The following is a 19,247-nucleotide window of genomic DNA, read 5'->3' as shown; positions in this document are numbered from 1 at the left end:
AGAGTGGGTTCCTGTAAACGACTTGCTTTCTGTGCAAGTGGGTTCCAGTGTAGCATTCCGCTGCTTGTGTGTGTGTGTGTGTGTGGGGGGGGGGGGGGGTAGGGTTACCATATGACTCCAGAAAAAGGAGGACAGATTGAGCCAGTCTGGGTTTTATTTCCATTGCTTTCAATGGAAGCAAAAACTGGACTGGATCAATATGTCCTCCTTTTTCTAGAGCTTTATGGTAACCCTGGGGGGGGGGGGGGGGGGGGTCCGGCACTGCACCTTGCTGCTTGTATAAGTGGGTTCTAGTACTAGCCTTGCTTCTCATGTGAACAGGTTTCAGTACAAGCTTTGCTTCTTGTGTGAACGGGTTCCAGTACTAGCCTTGCTTCCTGTATTAACGGGATCTGGTCCAGTGTTTAGCTTCTTGTGTGACTGGAGTTCTTACTGCCTTCTGTGCTTTATTTCTGACTGCCTACAGCCGCTTTCCTCTTCTGCTTGTGTGGATTCAGTACCCTTGTGCCTAGGGTTACCATATGTCCGGATTTACCTGGACATGTCCTCTTTTTGAGGACATGTCCAGGCAACCGGGTGTGTTTTGCCAATCTGCCTGTTTGTCCGGATTTCTGGAGAAACGGGCAGATTGCTAGCCTCCCCTCCCCTTACTTACTACTGCCCTGGTGGTCTAGTGACCTCTTCCGCCTTCAGGGCAGGAAAGAGCCTGTTGCTGATCTCGGCGCCGATTCAAAATGGCCGCCGAGAGTTGAAGTGACGTCGCAAGACTTCAACTCTCGGCAGCCATTTGACTCTGCGCCAAGATCAGCAACAGGAAGGATGCATGCAGGGCAGCGCTCTGGGCAGGAAAGAGGGGGCTCTTTCCTGCCCCGAAGAGGTCACTAGACCACCAGGGCAGTAGTAAGGTAAGGGGAGGGGGGTGATGGGGTGTGTGACAGGGGGGAGGGGAAAATGTGACGGGGCGGAGTGAGGGCGTGAAAGGGGGGTGGGGTGTGTGGCATGTGTCCTCCTTTTTGGGGGGCAAAATATGGTAACCCTACTTGTGCCTTATGGTGGGACCTGCCTTCTAGAATCTGGTGGCCTACTAAAACCAATCCATTTTTACCCTTGTCCAGTCCCAGTAGGATTCAGTCTATCATAGGCCTTCACTATGAACCAAGGGCTCACTATCCGGAAACATAACATCCCCTCAGCCATCTCTTTTCCAAGCTGAAGAGCCCTAACCTCTTTAGCCTTTCCTCATATGGGAGGAGTTCCATCCCCTTTATCATTTTGGTGGCTCTTCTTTTAACCTTTTCTAATTTCACTATATCTTTTTTGACATACAACGATCAGAACTGAATACAACTCTCAAGGTGAGGTTGCCCCATGGAGCGATACAGAAGGATTATAATATTCTTGGTCTTAATTTGCATCCCTTTCTAATAATTCCCAGCATCCTGTTTCTTTTGGCCACCTCCACACAATGGGCAGAACATTTCTGCATATTGTCTACAATGACACCTGGATCTTTTTCTTGAGTGCTGACTCCTAAGGTGGATCCTAGCATCAGGTAACTATGATTCAGATAATTCTTCCCAATGTGCAGCACTTTGCATTTGTACACATTAAATTTCATCTGCCATTTCGATGCCCAGTCTTCTGCATACCGGATTTTATTTGCCTGCATCTCCAGCCCTTCTTTAATCTCCTCAACTGACGACTGAATTTTCAACTTTATCATCTTTCATAGTAGATTTCTAGTCAATTCTTGTACCACCACTTCTTGCAGGGTAAATGTGGGGCCCAGACTGTCATCCCAGTATGGCATTACTTATGTACTTATGACAGTCTGGGCCCCACAGGATGCTGGGCTCGATGGACCTTTGGTCTTATCCCAGTATGGCATTACTTATGTACTTATAAGACCAAAGGTCCATCGAGCCCAGCAACCTGTCCCCAACAGCGGCCAATCCAGGTCAAGGGCACCTGGCAAGCTACCCAAACGTACAAACATTTTATACAAGTTATTCCTGAAATTCTGGATTTTACCCGTCCATTTAGTAGTGGTCTATGGACTTGTCCTTTAGGCTATTTTTCCTTCCTGCTTTTGGCTCTTTTCTCTTACAACCCACTTTGGATTGCTGGACATCCTAGCTAGCCTGAAATACTGTTTCAACTCTTGTGCTCCCCTAGTGAATCAAAAGCTCATAAACCTGCTAAATTTGTCAAAATGACTCTCCCAGAGCTACATTGTCAGGTGTCCACTCGGCTCCTGATCATTATGTCATTGCCCACTATAGATCCAAACATGGAAACTACATGCTAGCAGAATACCTGGCGGAGGAGGTGGTAACAGCGGTTAGCGTATTTGGGTTTAAAAATGGTTTGGACAAATTCCTGGAGGAAAAGTCCATAGTCTGCTATTGAGGCAGACATGAGAAGCAACTGCCCTGGGATTTGTAGTATGGAATGTTGCTACTCTCTGTGATTCTGCATGGAATCTTGTCACTCCTTAGGATTCCAGAATGTCACTATTCTTTGGGGTTCTACATGGAATGTTGCCACAATTTGGGTTTCTGCCAGGTACTTGTGACCTGGCTTGGCCACTGTTTGGAAAACAGGATACTGGGTTAGATGGACCACTGGTCTGACCCAGTATGGCTGCTCTTATGTTCTCTGTCACACAAGCAAAACACAAATAGACACTCAAACACAAAATAAGTGACCACAAACTAAAAATATAAATATGTAAACAAATTTTAACCTGAACCCCATGCACAGATTCTTCTGCTCCCAGAAAAGTCTATTTGTTTGATTTGTAAGTGAACATCTGCAATTCTCCTCTTCAGAATCAACAAATTCATTTAATGAAATGCCTGTTTCCTTATACTGTCATTTACTGTAAACCACTCTGTTATCCTTTTCAAAGGGCAGTAAAGATTAGCATTAAACTTAAACTTAAATCTCCCAGTATTTTCTATACACAAGAGCTCCTGAAGGGAATTAAAAGAGAATTGGGCACAACTTCATTATACATGAACTGTAAATGGAGAAGAGAGTATCATTTATCATTCATCTAAGTTTGGTGAACTTTGAAAATAATTACTCATTATTTTCATATGTCCTTTTGGAACTGGCGTTATATGCACATTTTTTTAAAGACAGGAGGTCGTGATTCCAGGGCTTCTCAGACTGTGGGTCGTGACCTCAAACAGGGTTGCGCTCACCACATACGGGGTTGCAACCCTGGCCAGAAGTACATTGGCACATCATTCTGATGCCAGGAACACTGCAGCCGTGAGTATGAGGGTCAAACACTGGTAAACTCTGGATTACACTAAGGACTTATATGGCATGCAGAGCTTGTAAGGTGCCTTAATTATGTTGAACACTATAAATCACCCAATCCCAGGGGACAGACACTCTCTAATCTACAAATAACCAATAGTCAAGCCCTTGAGGAATATAGGACATTCAGAAAAGGATTCCACACTCCAATCTGATGAAATATCACATCTAGGCTAGTTGGGGAAGGGAAACAAAAGGAGAAATCAGTGTAGGATGTTTCCCCAGCCGAGCCTGTTAAAAGTGAGTCTAGCCGACACAGCGGCTCACTATTATGCTCTATACATCATCTGTACTCCTTGTTCTGAAACCCTTCCAACTTTATTTCTTTGTATAAACTTAAAAAAAAAAAAAGAAATTTTCAAAAACTATTCAAAACAAGTTTAGAACCCTATAAATAAAGTGCAATCAAAGATATGCAAAATCAAACATGAAAAAATGAAATACTTGAAAATAGCAGAGCACCCGACATGTAGGAGAGCACCAGACAGGAGCAACAACTTAACTTAAAGTCAATATTTCCTCGCTTCTCTGCCGTCTGCTCCTAAATCGTCCAACAGGAATCCCCGTTTCAAAAAAAATCTTTCTCAGTGCTGCATTCTCAACATTTTCCGATTTCTTCCCCAACTAGTCTAGATGTGATATTTCATCGGATTGGAGCATGGAATCCATTTCTGAATGGCCTATATTCCTCGAGGGATTGACTATTGGTTATTTGTTAATTATGTTGAAAACATAAGGGCCACTGTTCCTTTTGAATTCGCCTCTATAAAAAATATTTCAGATTTAACCCATGGTGATTTTTAAATGAAGCAGAAAGACCAGGCTATTAATCTGCAGAGAATTAAAAGGAGCCCAGCAGATTTCAAAAGTCCGCCTTCATCCTCACCAGTGCCTCGCTGGCATCTCTTGCCTGTTCCTCCAACTGTAACAAGCGCAACTCCAGTTCCTCCTTTGCTCTCTCAGCTTTTTCTCGCAGTTGCTTTTCCCTGAAAAATCTCTGATGCTCCATCTGGAGAGTGAAAAAAAAAGCTGCATAGTCTTTGTATGAGGACTGTCACTAATATCATAAAGCTTGGTGAGGTGGGAAGAAATAATAAAACAGGAGGGAAAAATCACTGGGTAGTTGCAAATGAAATCTTATGGTGACAGACCCCAGCCGGAGTTCTGACCTAACCGGAAGCACCCAGGGATGGGAGGAAACTTCAAGACTCTCATCCACAAAAATAAATACACAAAATTTCAATAATAATTTTCAACTTGGCACCAGGGGCGTAGCCAGACTTCAACGGTACGGGGGTCCAGAGCCGAGGTGAGGAGCACATTTCAGCCCCTTCCCGGTGCCGCCGACACCTCCCCCCCCCCCCCCCCCCCCCGCCCGCCATTACCTCCAACAACTTTGACCCCCCCCCCCCCGCCAATGACCCTCTCGACCCCCCGCCCGCCGTCGCCATCACCTACCTTTGCTGGCGGGGGACCCCAACCCCTGCCAGCCGAAGTCTTCTTCTTTTGTTTCTGAGTCTGACATCCTGCACGTACAACGTGCAGGACGTCAGACTCACAGAAACAGAACGAAGTCTTGCAATCTGCAGGGCTTTGTTCTGTTTCTGTGAGTCTGACGTCCTGCACGTTGTATGTGCAGGACTTCAGACTCAGAAACAAAACGAAGGAAGAAGACTTCGGCTGGTGGAGGTTGGGGTCCCCCGCCAGCAAAGGTAGCAGGCGGCAGGTTGGCGGCGGGAGGGGGGGTTGAGAGGGTCGCCAGCAGGGGGGTCCAGGCCCAAATCTACGGGAGCCCAGGCCCCCGTGGCCCCATAGCAGCTACGCCCCTGCTTGGCACGTTCTTTACACATGCAATGAATTTAGAGTTTGCATCAATTTATGCCTCATGCAAATAAATATATATGCACAGGGGTAAACCTAGGCTAGATCAACCTTGTTAGGCAAATCTGGAGCCCATTGACAATCTTACTCCAGGAGCCCTGTTGGTACAGGGGGAGGGGAGGATTTTCAAACTCACCTTCCGTCTTGCTTTTTCCTCTTTCGCTCGAGCTTTCATTTGCTGCACCTCAACCGAGTCTGCCCTCCTCCTCCTGATGAACAGTTCGTGGTTTTCAATGCACAGGTGCAAGATCTGTAGAGAGCAACAGCGTCAGTTCTCAGACCCCGTCCCCCAGGTGGGTCTGACAAGGACGGCAAAGACACAACTACAGGTTGCCCACAAAATGACATATGCAGGAGTAGGTAAGGGACTGCTTTAACAGTGGAAAAGGCCCAACACTCTGGTTCCACATTTTCTGTAAAATTAGGATTTCACCAATCAGCTGTTTCTACCCAGCTGTCTAACCTGATTTTATAATGTAGTTATACTTTGTTGACTGTATTTAATTATGTAAATTGCCTAGTGATTTGTTGATAGGTGGTATTTAAAATATAAGTACTCGGGTATACATATAAAGTATCACATATCATGTTGGGCAGACTGGATGGACCGTACATGTCTTTATCTGCCGTCATTTACTATGTTACTATGTAAATAAATAAACTGAAAATTTTCCCAGGTTTATGCAGGGTTCTACACCCACAATGTATTTAGATAGAGATATAGATTAAAAAATATATTTGCATATAGAGAGAGCAGAGAAATTATATAGGGGTCCTTTTACTAATGGATTTAGCATGCACTGCTAAATGATAAGACGTCCATAGGAATGTAATGGGATTCTTATCATTTAGCGAATGCTAAATCCATTAGCACACCTTAGTAAACAGACCCCATAATCTGCATTAGATATGTGGGCTTAATAACCATCATGGAAGAATTATTTTGTAATATAGTTTTGTTAAAGAAGCAGACTGGATTATATCTTTGCGACATCTTCCCACTTTTATAGGATGTTGGATGAGGCTATAGGCCTTCCAACTTTGTCTGACCATGCAGTTATCTGGTTGGATAGGCAGGGGGGGTTTGGGAGAGAGACAGTCTGGTGCCTGATGCCTCCCAACCCATTTGTATTGGGGCTCCCAGTTTAAACCCTATATCATTCACAAGTGGAAACAATATATGGAAAACAATAATCAACATGTATCGGACCCCATTTTATTCTGGGAAACAGCAAAGATAGTGCTCGGGGGGGGGGGGGACACAGGTGAGTAGAGATAATCTGCAGGCTGCTAGGGTGGCCCTTGGTGTACATGTACATGAACTGGCGGTGAAGTCGAGGCTGCATAAACTTTACTAACGGTAATCGTACTGGGAAGTTACTAGCCTACTTAGTTCATCCTTGAGAAGGTCCGAGGTTCTGTAAGGGTATCGGTCATCAAGGTAAAACAGTGACAAATGTTATTTTCACAGTATTTTGAATGTTTTTTTTTTTTTTTCAAGAATCCTCATTGAATTTGGGGAAAGTTCAGTCTTATATATCCTCCTTGGTGTTATCTTGGGTTAGTCCTCAGGACAGTGAAACACTGCATGAGCCGACATCGGCCCAGGAGATTGTATGGGCTATAAAGCAGGCCCCTTTGGTAAAATCTCCAGGACCAGATGCTATGAGTGCAGAGTTTTACAAACTTTTACAAAAACATATTTCATTGCCTTTAGAGGCTTATTATGAACAATTTTGAGAGACTGCAGCCTTTTCACCCCGTGTCGAACTCGAAACACAGCTTTACTGAACTCGTACAGACCCATCTCTTTACTTAATTCTGAAATTAAGTCTATGGCAAAGGTCCTTTGCCACCAGGCTGGCTGGCCTTTTGCCAGGCCTTATCCACACAGATCAGGTGGGGTTTGTGCAGTCCAGACAGGCACTCTGCAATATCTACTGAGTTACGGCAGCTTTAGGTCATTGTGCCACTGGGGACATTCCAGTGTTAGTGGTCAGTCTAAGTGCCCAAAAAGCCTTTTGACTGTGTACACTGGGACTACCTGTTCCTTTTATTGGAGAAGTATAGGATGGGGAGTTCTTTTTTAGACATGATTAAAATCTTGCTTCAGTAGTCTTGGTAAATGGTGGGGCTCTGAAATTATTTTCTTTACCCAGCCGAAGCAATCTCTTCTTCAATTCTTACATTTGGTGACATGTCATAGGAGGGTTTCTGGTTTGACACTTAACATAGATAAAATTCTGAGGCTATGGCTGGAGGGGAGCGATACCAATATGATGAGTGGAGTGAAAATTTTCATTGCAGAAGGTACATACTACATTTAAATATTTGGGAGTATGCTTAACTCGAAGGGTGACAGATGCTTATAGGGAAAACTAGTTTTACTTACAAATAAAGTACAAAAAATAAAAATCACTGGATGTTTTAGCCTTGTGGACTTCTTTACCATTGTCCCTTAGTGGGCATATAACGTTATATAAAGTTAGATTATTTCCAAAGTAGCTGTATGTGTTACAGACGTTTCTGAGGTACCTTACCAATCGAGATGTAACTCTTTTCAGAAAAGTTTACTTACATTTTTGTGGAATAATAAAAAACCTAGGGTTTCTTTACAGCAGCTTGAGACATGATAGATTGACCTTAACAGATCTGAGACGTTATAATGTGGCTTGTATCATGCAACATCAAGTGGACTGGATCAATGGTACTCCTTATTTCACTCCAGTCACCCTGGAAAAACAATTGATGCACCAACCCATCTGTTGTATTACCTACATACAAAGCACCCTGCCTGTATTTTGACAGTTAAAGTGCATCCGATCTTTCAAACTATGGCGCTGGCTTTGTAAGCAGTTGAAACTCTCCCCTAGCTCGACCATGCTGCTACCTCTGTGGAGAAATAGAGACCTGGATCCTGATGCAACAAGCTTTATTTGAAAAGATGGTCTGAACCAGGCCTGATCTTTTTTCGTCATTTGGTGACCAAGGATGGAACTATGAAGTCTTTTGCGACTCTTAAGGAGGAGGGAAATTTGAGGTCATCTGATTGGCTTGCATATCGCCAATTCCAACATTATAGTGCTGCTCAAGATGTGAACACCTTAAATGAAGATGAAGTGGATTTGCTTATTGAAACTTTACTTTTATCCAGATAAACTAAGGCTAGCTCATCTTTCTATTGGATTAGCCTGCATAGTTTGGCGCCCACATGAAGCATTGGCCAGAGTCTGGAATGAGAACTCGTGGACTGAAGAGCAGCTTACAGAAGATGGCCTTAGACTGTTGATGAAAAACCTAAAAAAGCTTACCCGATCTGTAGACTTTCAGGAGCAACAATACAGGATTTATGCTGCAACTCTACTTTTTCCTTCACTGAGCGTACTTGGCACGCATTGCGGGTACAGCAGTGTGCCCACGATGTAAGGTGGCTCCTGCTACACTGGTAGATATGTTCAGGTCATGTGCATTGATAAAGCTGTTTTGGAAGAGGGTGTTGAACTAAATGGCCTTGATACTGGGCAAAAGGTTGCCACTTTGAGTTGATATTATGCTTTTTTTCTAACTTTGTCTCCCTAGGCCTAAGATCTGGACCCAATCTGCTCTTACATAAGGCTTTTTTTCTGGCACAAAAATATATATTGATGTGCTGGCGTCAGAACAGTACGCCTTCAGTGGCTGCTAGGAGAAATAAACTCTTTTATCTCATGAAAATGAAAAGGTTGAATATACAGAGGAGATCCCCTAGGGCATGGCGGACTTTCCCAACACATCTGATCCCCAGTTTGGGATCGTTTGCCATACCATGTCCGTAGTTATTTGTTGAATTTGTGACCTGGAACACTGTCTTTTTTTTTTTTTGGGGGGGGGGGGGAAGGGGTGATTGTTGGGATTCTCTTGGTATTCTTATTGGGTTTAGATTACTGTGATAAAACAACACTGGTGATCTGGACCTTGTTCCTTATGTTTTTTAATCTGTGGGTATTGAAGGGAGGGGCAGGAAGAGTGAAATTATGAAAATTACCACTTATGTCTATGGAATCTGTTGTAGGTATTTTTGTTTCTGGTCTGCTGTTCAGGATTGTGGTTGTATATTTGCGATTTTGTGGTTTCTAATAAAGAAAATGTAAACAAAAGAAAAAAAATAAGAGGCAAACTACTGCAAAATGCTTTAACATGTCTTGTGGTAGACCTTTTTTATGGCACTTAACACAGTTTAATAAAAGATCCCCCTAAGCAATTTACATAAGAAAATAAAGTCAACAAAACTTAACTACATTATATAATCAAGTCAGTCAAGTAGGTAGAAATAGTCGATCAGTGACTTGCTGGTGGGAAATAGTACTGGTTTAGTAAAAGAGCCCCTAAGCAATTTACATAATAAAACCAAGTCAACAAAGCTTAAATAGTTTAATTCATTTGATACACCACACTAATAAATAAATGGTCAGAAGGTTCACAATAAAGATCATAATAAAATCAGAAAAGAACGCCAATATAAAACACACTGCCCAATCAAACAAACAATCATACTAACATCCTGCAGGCCAAGGGTGACATCTGCTCTGGTCAAGTAACCAACCCAAACGCTTGTTGGAAAAAAATATGTTTTCAAATGTCCACTTAAACTGCTTAAAGAACCCGTCCTTCCTCAACTCTTGGGGCGGGGGGCTCATTCCATAAAAATGGGGCTTCCCCCCCCAAAAAAGGCACTCTGACATGTAACATTAAGGCGAGCCCGGCTCGCTTCTGGAAAAGACATACATTATAAAACCAAGTCAAGTAGGTGGATATAGCCAATCAGTGACCTGCTGGTGGAAATAGTTGTGGTTTAGTAAAAGGGCCCTTGAAAGACATACTGAATGAAATGGTTTACAGTATACTAACACAATACATAAAAGAAAATATTAAAATTATCTAAAAGGTTTATCAAATGCAGTCAAACACCTCAGAAAACAAAATTAGCCTTCAGTCCCTTTTCACAAGGACGATCAGATCTAAGCTCTCCCTAACCTGATTCTCCACTAACCAACAGTTTAGAGATATCCAATGCATTTTTTCTAGCCACCCTTGGGGTGGGGTGATCACTGAGGGACCCGCCCCACAATAGCCAGGCCCCCTACAACCAGTCACAGAATCTATGACCAGGTATGTAGAGCCTAAGCTCTTTCATTAAAATTTGGGCACCATGGGTCAATTTTAGCAGACAACGGAAAAGGTGCCGCTACTCAGTACCCCCAAGTACCCCCTCAAAAAAAGCCCTGATCATAGGTGCCAACTCTGTGTTGAGCAAGCTCCTTCACTGTGTCCAGGGAGGGGTAATTTGTGTTGCATATAGTATCCCCCAATCATTTTGACAAGTTGGCTGTTATGATGCCAATAGTATCGAGAGTAGGAAATAACAGAACGTCAAGAAAATATTTCTTTAACATCTCCCCTGTAGACAGTAACCTTGTCTTGGAAAATTTCAAGAATTGAAAATTATTGATTTTAGCTCTATTATGGCTGACATAGTTTGATATACTATGAGTGGATGCCCATTATTCACATGGGCTGTTCCCTCAATTGCTTAAATGATGCTCACACATGGCCTTACCAATTTATTCAAGAACAATACACTCAGTGAATCACTTCAGCACTCACGTCCACTGCGCATCTGCAGTTATGTTTTTATTTTTAATGAGAGGAAAAAACTCATACTGCTTTGATCACACTTGGTCTCATTTAACATAAAAAATATATATACTGTTGGCTCACAGTGAAAAAGTAATCATGGGTAAAAAAAAACCTCTCTTGGTTCTAATCGTGGTAAAATCTAAAGCCGCTTATCTTTTTATCAGTGCTCCGTTGCAACAGAAAACACGATCAGCACTTTGGAAACGAATCCTCCTGTACCGTAGGAGTTGCAAATGCAAATTAGCACGGAGCCGATCGGCAAAATGGCGCCTCTGCTATTTAATCGTATTTTATGTCGCTTTTTCAGCTCCCAAGAGAGGTTTTTTTTTCACCCATGATTATTTTTTCACTGTGAGCCAACAGTATATATATATTTTTGGTTAAATGCAGGGCTTTTTTTGAGGGGGTACTTGGGGGTACTGAGTACCGGCACCTTTTCCACTGTCTGCTAAACTTGACCCATGGTTCTTGTATTTTAATGAAATAGCTCAGGTTCTATGTACCAATTCTGCCTTGTCATACATTCTGTGACTGGTTGCAGGGGGCCTGGCTATTGTGGGGTGGGTCCCTCAATGATCAACCCATCCCTGAAGGGTGGCCTAGCATTTGAGTACCGGCACCTTTTTTGCTAGACAAAATGCACTGGTTAAATGAGACCAAGTGTGGCCACAGCAGTATGAGGTTTTTCCTCTCATTAAAAACAAAAACATAACTGCAGATACGCAGTGGTCATGAGTGTGCTGAAGTGATTCACTGAGTGTATTGTTCTTGAACTAAAGGGTTGTGAATCAGATCTATTTTGACTTACCAATTTATTCACCTTGAGCTGGGGAGAATAGAACTTGAAAACTTCTGCTTTTTTATCAAGAGGTTTAATTTTTAGCTGTGGAGGAAGAATAAAAAGAGGAACAGTGAGCATTCTGATTACAGTGCCTCCCTTTGTGTTTGCAAAGTGAGTAGATGGAAGGTTGAGTGAGGTCTAAGGCAACCCACATGGCATGTGCTCCAGATCCATGAATAGCTTATGGTCAGGCCATTTGGCTGAGGAAGGACTTGCTGTACCAGCCAACTCCTTTGAAAAGTCATTCTCATCCACGGAATGATACAGATTTTATTTTTTAAGTGTAAAAATATTGGAAAGTTAGGTTACTTTTCCACAAACCAGGGAACAAATTCATTTAAATTTTTGGAACTTATAATCTCTACCATGTATCCAGCCACAGAACTATTCTTATTGTTTTTGAAAGGTGTTCCAAATTTGTAAGGAACGGAAGAAAATGCAAACATTTTGGATGCCCATTTATACCTACCCTTTTATTTTCAGAAGTCTTAAACTTATTTGGAAGGTTTCATTTTTGACAAAACTGATGTTAAACTTCAACCCTGAGGGCTACCAAACAGCATCGTATCACCTAGGACAGGGTGAGCCAGCCCTGTTTTTTTTTATTTGACTGCCTGCTGCATACATGGATTTCTCCATAGGATGTGGTAACTGTAAAAGCAATACTAGCTCAGACTAGACTAGGTCAGATTGTGTCACCTGGTGAGCAGGGGAGCCTTACTTACCTAGTCATTCCTCCAGGGCTGTGTTCATACAACAGTAATTTAAAGGTTTCCTCTGCCTGTGATAGATATGGTTAAAACAGACTGGATAGGAAGAACGGAGACAGGCAAAAGAGTGGTTAAGAAGGTCACAGGAACCACTTGGATGTAATGAACTCTTTATTAACTGAGCTGACAAGGCTGTGTTTTGGCACATGCCTGTATCGGGGGTTCTTAAGGAAGTGTGCATTCAAAATATATCGAGGAGTGTCCCAACTGCAGAAAGGTCCAATGGGCATCCATGAGCAAAATTCACATGAAAGGACCTTTTTCCAGCTGGGATATTACCTCCATACGCTTTAATTGCACAGTTCCTTAAGAACCACTGATGCAGGCGCATGCCGAAACACAGCTGTGTCAGGTCAGTTATAAAGAGATCATTGCATCCAAGTGATTCCTGCGACCTTTTTACTCCGTCCGCTCTTCCTTGTTCCTTGATGTTTTGCACAGTGTGGGTCTTCTTGTCTCTCTCTAAAGCAGTCTGGGTCCTATAGCACTACAAGGGTAGCCTATTGTTAAGAGCAGCAGACTGACCAACTAGAGAAGCCAGGTTCAAATCTTTGTTCCTCACAGACCTCTTTGTGCCCTTGGGCAAATCACTTAATCCTCCATTGCCTCACATACAAACTCAAGGGCAGATGATCAAAAGCCCCGCGGTGTTCCAAACAGCGCTCTAAAAATAGTACTGGAACAACAAAGGGCTTTACCGCACCTATGATCAGAGATAATTGCATGCAAATTTAAGAACTTAATTCTCTCTAATCATGGGGTAGAAGTGCATAGGGTTTGCCGCGGCCAGCAAGCCAATCTTTGGCGTGCTGGTCACTGATCATTGGGGATGAATAGCTTTAGCACGCCTTTGCATGCTACTTGTGCTAAGAGCCCTGTTTTGCATGCACTTGCATGCTAGTTGCATTCAGATCCCGCAAGCGCATTGTTTCATGAGCTCAGGGGCTCTGATCATGGGGCAGTAGGAAACGCAGGCGCTAGTATGGCGCTAACAGCCTCTAGCGCTTGCTTCTGATCATCGGCTTATTAGGACCTTATTTACTAAGCCCTGGTTGCTGCCCTCAACACCAGCCCTGAGAGCATTTTCAGCTACTCCTGCTTTTTAAATCCCATCCAAGGCATTCTGGAATTCCTTATTGCTGCTTTTGTAATGGAGAGAAAACAGAACTACAAATCCCAGCATTCTTAGAGCTGGGCATTAGTAAAACAAGCAGCAAAGTACACCAAGGTTGACTGCTCAGCCCCTTAATTCTGTTCTCCACAGGACTGCCAGCTATGTATATCCATCCTTTACAAAGTGGTACAAAATGCAACAGTTTGCCTTTTATATGGCCTATCTAAATACGATCATGTCACTCCTTTTCTTAAGAAATTGCATTGGTTTAGCATTAGTTGAATGAATTAGATTTAAACTATTAGTGTTGGTGCATTAAAGTTTGTACCAAGATTCATCTCAATATTTGTCTGATCATCTTCATTGGTACACACCTCGGCGAGCTCTGTGCTCTGAGTATTTACACATGTTGGAGGTGCCTTCCTGTCGGCCAACTCAACTGAAATTTACACGGAAGAGAATTTACTCCATTGCTGGTCCAACTTACTGGAACAAGCTCCCGGTAACCCTTAGAAGAATTTGACAGTTTTTAAACGATTATTGAGAAAGGACCTGTTGGGGCAATGAGTGCGTAGCCTCCAGGACTTTTGAATTCTTCTTTTTTAATGTTGTCTGTGGATTGATTTTGTTATGTATGTGGGGGGGGGGGGGGGGGTTTATTACGCATGTTGCTTTGTTCTTTGTCTTGAATAAAGGCAGATTATAAATTAAAATAAATTAAATTGCTAAATCTTATCTATTCAGATAATAATAGAGTAGATAAAATGTACAGGTCCATCCTCAGAGCAACATATGGAGAGAAGCAGTGTGTGTCTGTTACTCTGAAAGTCTGTTGTTCACATTGGACTGTATTTTCAGTAAGTATTTTGAATAAGCCCCTGGTGTATACATGTGTTTATACCTTTCTGTTGCTTTTAATGCCTTTTTTCTCTGTTTTATTGGTTTTTGTATGTTAATCTTCTTTTCTCTCTCTTTTTTTCAATAATTATCTATTTTATTTCATTTTTGGGCAGCTGTCTGCTGTTCCCGATGTCCATTGCTCCAAGGATGGACTGTACTCAGTTGAATGATCCACTTTCTCCTTTCTACCCTTCTCCCCCTCCCACCCCCCACCCCCAGTGTTTGGCCCTTATTCCTATTTGTACCTCATACTGAAACCGCTGAGTACTCTGTTTATTGGTGGTATCTCTATATAATAATTGGTCAATCAGCCTCCCTGGATGGCTGGCTGGCTGGGTTCGTAACCGTATGCTAATGAGCTTATCTCAGCTCGCCTCCAGCGTTCCCTTCCCTCTCAGTGTCCAGCCCTCATGGACAGATGAAATGACATCAGAGGAGGGCGGGACACTGAGAGGGAAGGCTGGAGGTGACACGAGCCGAGCCTGCCACCGCTGCAACCTGAGGTATGGATGGGAGAGGAGGGGAGAGGAGAATCACTGGACATGGATGAGATGGGATGGGAGGGCAGAGGAGGGGAGGGGAGAATCGCTGGACATGGATGGGAGGGGAGGATCACTGGATATTGAGGGGAGGGTGGGAGAGAGAGGAGAAATTGCTGACGTAATGATGTCAGAGGAGGGCAGGACACTGAGAGGGAAGGAAAGGAAAGGCTGGAGGCAACGCAACATGAGCCGAGCCTGCCTGGGATGGGAGGGGAGAATCGCTCAACATGGATTGGGTTGGCTGGGATGGGAGGGGAAAGATGAGAAAACGCTTAGACGATAGCCTTCCTAGGGCCCGTTTCATTTTTCACGAAACGGGAACTTTACCTTGATCTGAAAGATATCTGATACATCTCAGAGTTTTGCTGGAATTTCCAACAATTCCAGCATCTGGGTCTGACAACTGTATAAAAATATCAAGTAACCATCCCTAAACATCTGCAGCAGAGCTCCCAAGGTATATGTAAGAAGACCTCTGCTTACACTTACTGCCCTTGTCAACCCCCAGTGTTCTCTCCCCTTCCCTCATTTCACCATCCTCTCCAAAACACACACACAAAATGTAACATTGTACCTACCTCTTTATCGCTATAAGAAATATTTCTAATACTGCTCCATTCAAAGGATTTAATGGGTAATAATTTATTAGCGATGTTGTAGATATGGATACCCTTTGCATCAACACCAAGTAGGAGATCTGCTTGGTTCTTATTGTGCTGGGGGAAAAAACAAAAAAAACAAAGCACAGTCAATGTTTTGTGAAATAAGAATCAGACAGAATTTTACAGTGGGGTCACTAAAGGGCCCTTTTACAAAGGTGCAAAAGGGCCTATGCACATGCAGCACGCATCAAGTCGGCATTACCGCCCAGCTAGCCCTTGTGCCAGGCAGTGATTCTGAGTTCGGCGCACGCTGAAAACCCGCGGTAGATAATAATTTTCTACCATGGGGGCGATCCTGGTGGTAATCAGCAGTTGGCACGCACGGGACAGTTACCGTGCAGGTAACACATAGGCCCTTACCGCTAAGTCAATGGGTGGCATTAAGGACTCGGGCTGTTAGTAGACGCACGATAGTTTTAATTTTGCTGCACAACCATTTCCCGTCCCCTCCCCCTCCAAAAAAAAGATGGAGAAATGGTCCAGCAAGTGTCAAAATACATGAGCCCACACTATCGTAGGCCACTTTTTGGCGTGCCTTTGTAAAAGGGCTCCTGAATGACTCCTGGGGCAGAATGTGTCAGTCTGTTTTTTGCCTCCATTGCCTGTAGTCCTGTTGTTCTTGGCAAAGTCTTTAGGTGAATGGGGGGAAGATCCGTGTGGAAACACCGAATTTATAAAGGAGAAACATACTTACAGCAATGGGAAAGTAAGTCATCCCATACATGGCCAAGTCTTGGGCAATTTTAAGATAGTTCATCTCAGCTTCGTCCCTGAAAAACACGGAAAGATGAAAAACAACTGAGAAAGTGTGGTGGGATCCAGACTTTCTCTTCCTGACTCCAACAAAACTCAGGCATGTTGAAATGGTTCTCTTAATGGGTATAGATTCAGATCTGATTGCTCAGGGGCTGACATGGTATCAATGCAGGTTTGTGCTACTGGCTCTGGTACTGGCCAAAAAATCATATTACAACACTGGGTATGCAAGCATGAAACAGATGGCGGGATGGGAGGGTGGAGGCCAGTTTGAATATGATTGGGAACAGCCATCGCCGGGCCGCCTGGTATGGAAGAGCAGTTATGAGCGACTAACACAACTATCAGGGGTGCAGAGCATCACGAGCTGAATAAGGGGCCAGGGGTTATGGAGCATCAGCCTCAAGGGACGGGTGGGGAGGGAGGAAGGATGGCAGGGGGGGAAGGGGGGGGAAGAAAACAGAAAATCAAGAGGAACAGGTATTCGTTGTTTGAAGTTTAGTCGTTTGGGGCACATGCAGTAATAAGAAGGGGAATGTAGTGTAAAGGATCACTGGCACAATGAGGGTGGCCTCTGAAGGGTGCTTATGTGCCACATATACATTTGTAATGGATCTCAAATGTATATGTTCTGTAAACGCTGTGTGCACTCTCGTAGTGTGAAGGCGAACAAGAAAATTGGTTGTTTTGATGTTTACGTGTTACTCTTGACAATAAAAATATTATTAAAAAAAAAAAAAAGACATGGTTCTCAATATACACCCTTGGAAGTTAAAAAAATATGACTCACTAAGGTTATTTTATCTGAAATTTGGCCTTGGCATTTGCCAGAAGCACCTCTGGAAGCACATACACCCATGTTTTGATTATCAAAAAGCCTTCAAGTTCTGTAATGCACTCCCCCAAAGTGAAGGGGTGGAACGCCGATTACCACCCGAATACTACTGAACAACAGGACGACCTCATGTTTTGTGCCTACTGATGGACTTATACTTATGGACTCTAACTCTGCTTTTGGCTATTTGGCCACACCTTATTACTGCACTGGACATTTGTGCCTTATCCAGTTTTACTGTTTACTAACAAGACAAGTTTGCTGTTTACTAATGTACAGACAGAATGCAGGGCTATTAGATATATAGCTTGTAACAGTAGTTTGCAAGGCCTATACAAGACCAGCTTGCACGTAGCAACGCCATCTGAATAGGCGACCTTGGAGGGTGCTGACACCCCCCTGCATTCCTGAGCCGCACCTTATCTCCTGTGCTAGAAAGGAGCATTGTGTGTGTACAGAATAAGCTGCTAAGTTTCGTTTTTCTTGCCAGTATCATTTCAGTGTTATGACGTGTGTACGTACTGGGACTACAATTTTGTACTGTAAGAACTACAAATGTTTACTGCGCATGACAAGTATGACGTGTAAGGGGCCAAATGCGCAGGCCCAGTAGGGAAGTATAAATGTAAGCGTCAGATGATTTATGACACACAGTGTCCCGAGGCTACTCGGTGCTGTTCACTTGCTAGCAATAAAGTTGCCTTGTTTGGAACCAAAATTTGCCTTTCGTCTCCTGATTTCCCACCTGTTTCATTGGCGACCCAGATGGGACAGAAGTAGAAAGGGGAATCGGATTATATTCTTCCCCTCCCCCACTGCGGTCGGATCGGGTCATCGATTCCCACCCGAGGAGGTGGTGAGTGGCCACCGCTGATTTCAGCGTCCATCTCCCGGAGGAGGGCCGATCCACTCCGCCTGACTGTAGAGGGGGGCTGTGTGGTTCCGACAAGGCACCTTTTTCCATTTCAGGGAGAAGCGCACGACGGCGCGGCCTGCGACCCCGGCGGACAGGCGAGTATACTCTACGTAGTGACCGGCCCAGTAAGGACCGAAGAAGAGGCGTGATCACCCTCTTTTAGCCAGTGACTAATACGGACTATTGGTATCCGACTAGGTCCCGAAACTCACTAGGCTCCGGCGACGAAACCGAGCGGCGAACGAACGGGGGGGTTTCTTGTGGCGTATGAAAGTGTGTGAGTGGGCTTGCAGTTCCAGGCCGGGCGACCGCGTCCTGGTCAGGCCGAGTGTTGACCCTTCTGTCCGTCACCTGTCCTTTGGCACTCAGGTTAGGATGGGCGGGGGTGGGTCTTCACCGTTAGATTTAATGACGGAACACTTTAGCGAAGTGTTCGACCTAGATAAATGTAGCAGGGCCGGGATGATACAGAGATGTCAATTTATGTGGCCAGGGCTAGGAATTGCTGGATGGCCCCCGGAAGGGTCATTCGAGTATGAAAAAGTGGCGGCGGTCATGAATATTGTTATAATTGAGGGAAACCCCGGCTGTCCCGAGGACATTCCATACATAGAAGCGTGGTTGGATGTAGTCCGGGATCCGCCGGCTTGGGCCCAACGGAAGGTAGAAAAGGCCGCCCTTATGTTGGTAAAGCAGAGAAAAGGCCGGAAAACCAAACTTAGAACCCTGCCGACCCATGCCTTCGCTCTCCAAAGCTCGGCAACCGCTGCCGTCCCGAAGGCCGCAGGGACCGCCCCCATACGGCCTACCGCCCCTAGCACTGAAGCCACTGAGACCACGCCCCCTGCTACCAGAGTCAAGGCAGGAACTACGCCCAGTACTACCAACACACTTTCTAGGAAAAAACCCCCGAAGAAAACCGCAGGGAAAGTTCAGGGTTCGGCCGAGAAGAAGCCTCCAAAAGCCCCGATACTTGCTACGGCGGAGGCATACGAAGACGACATTGCGCCGCCGCCCTATGCTC

General features: G+C 44.2%; 1 protein-coding gene across 4 annotated transcripts in view; it reads right to left on the bottom strand.

Moving 5' to 3' along the window:
- The window catches only part of LOC115456574 (merlin-like), a 139,077-nt gene that overhangs the window by 20,958 nt on the left and 98,872 nt on the right, over window positions 1–19,247 (bottom strand). For all 4 annotated transcript variants that reach the window (XM_030185748.1, XM_030185747.1, XM_030185750.1 and 1 more), the window contains 5 exons: window positions 16,411–16,486; window positions 15,633–15,770; window positions 11,696–11,770; window positions 5,348–5,461; window positions 4,217–4,339 (listed from right to left, as the gene is read on the bottom strand). In XM_030185748.1, the coding sequence (XP_030041608.1) occupies window positions 4,217–4,339; window positions 5,348–5,461; window positions 11,696–11,770; window positions 15,633–15,770; window positions 16,411–16,486 (526 nt within the window). The remainder of the gene's footprint in view (window positions 1–4,216; window positions 4,340–5,347; window positions 5,462–11,695; window positions 11,771–15,632; window positions 15,771–16,410; window positions 16,487–19,247) is intronic.

This window comes from Microcaecilia unicolor, chromosome 13 (assembly GCF_901765095.1).
Source record: "Microcaecilia unicolor chromosome 13, aMicUni1.1, whole genome shotgun sequence".
In the NCBI taxonomy this organism is placed as follows: domain Eukaryota; kingdom Metazoa; phylum Chordata; class Amphibia; order Gymnophiona; family Siphonopidae; genus Microcaecilia; species Microcaecilia unicolor.
The sequence above is the reverse complement of the archived record's forward strand: the minus strand, read 5'-3'. Positions and strand labels throughout refer to the sequence as shown.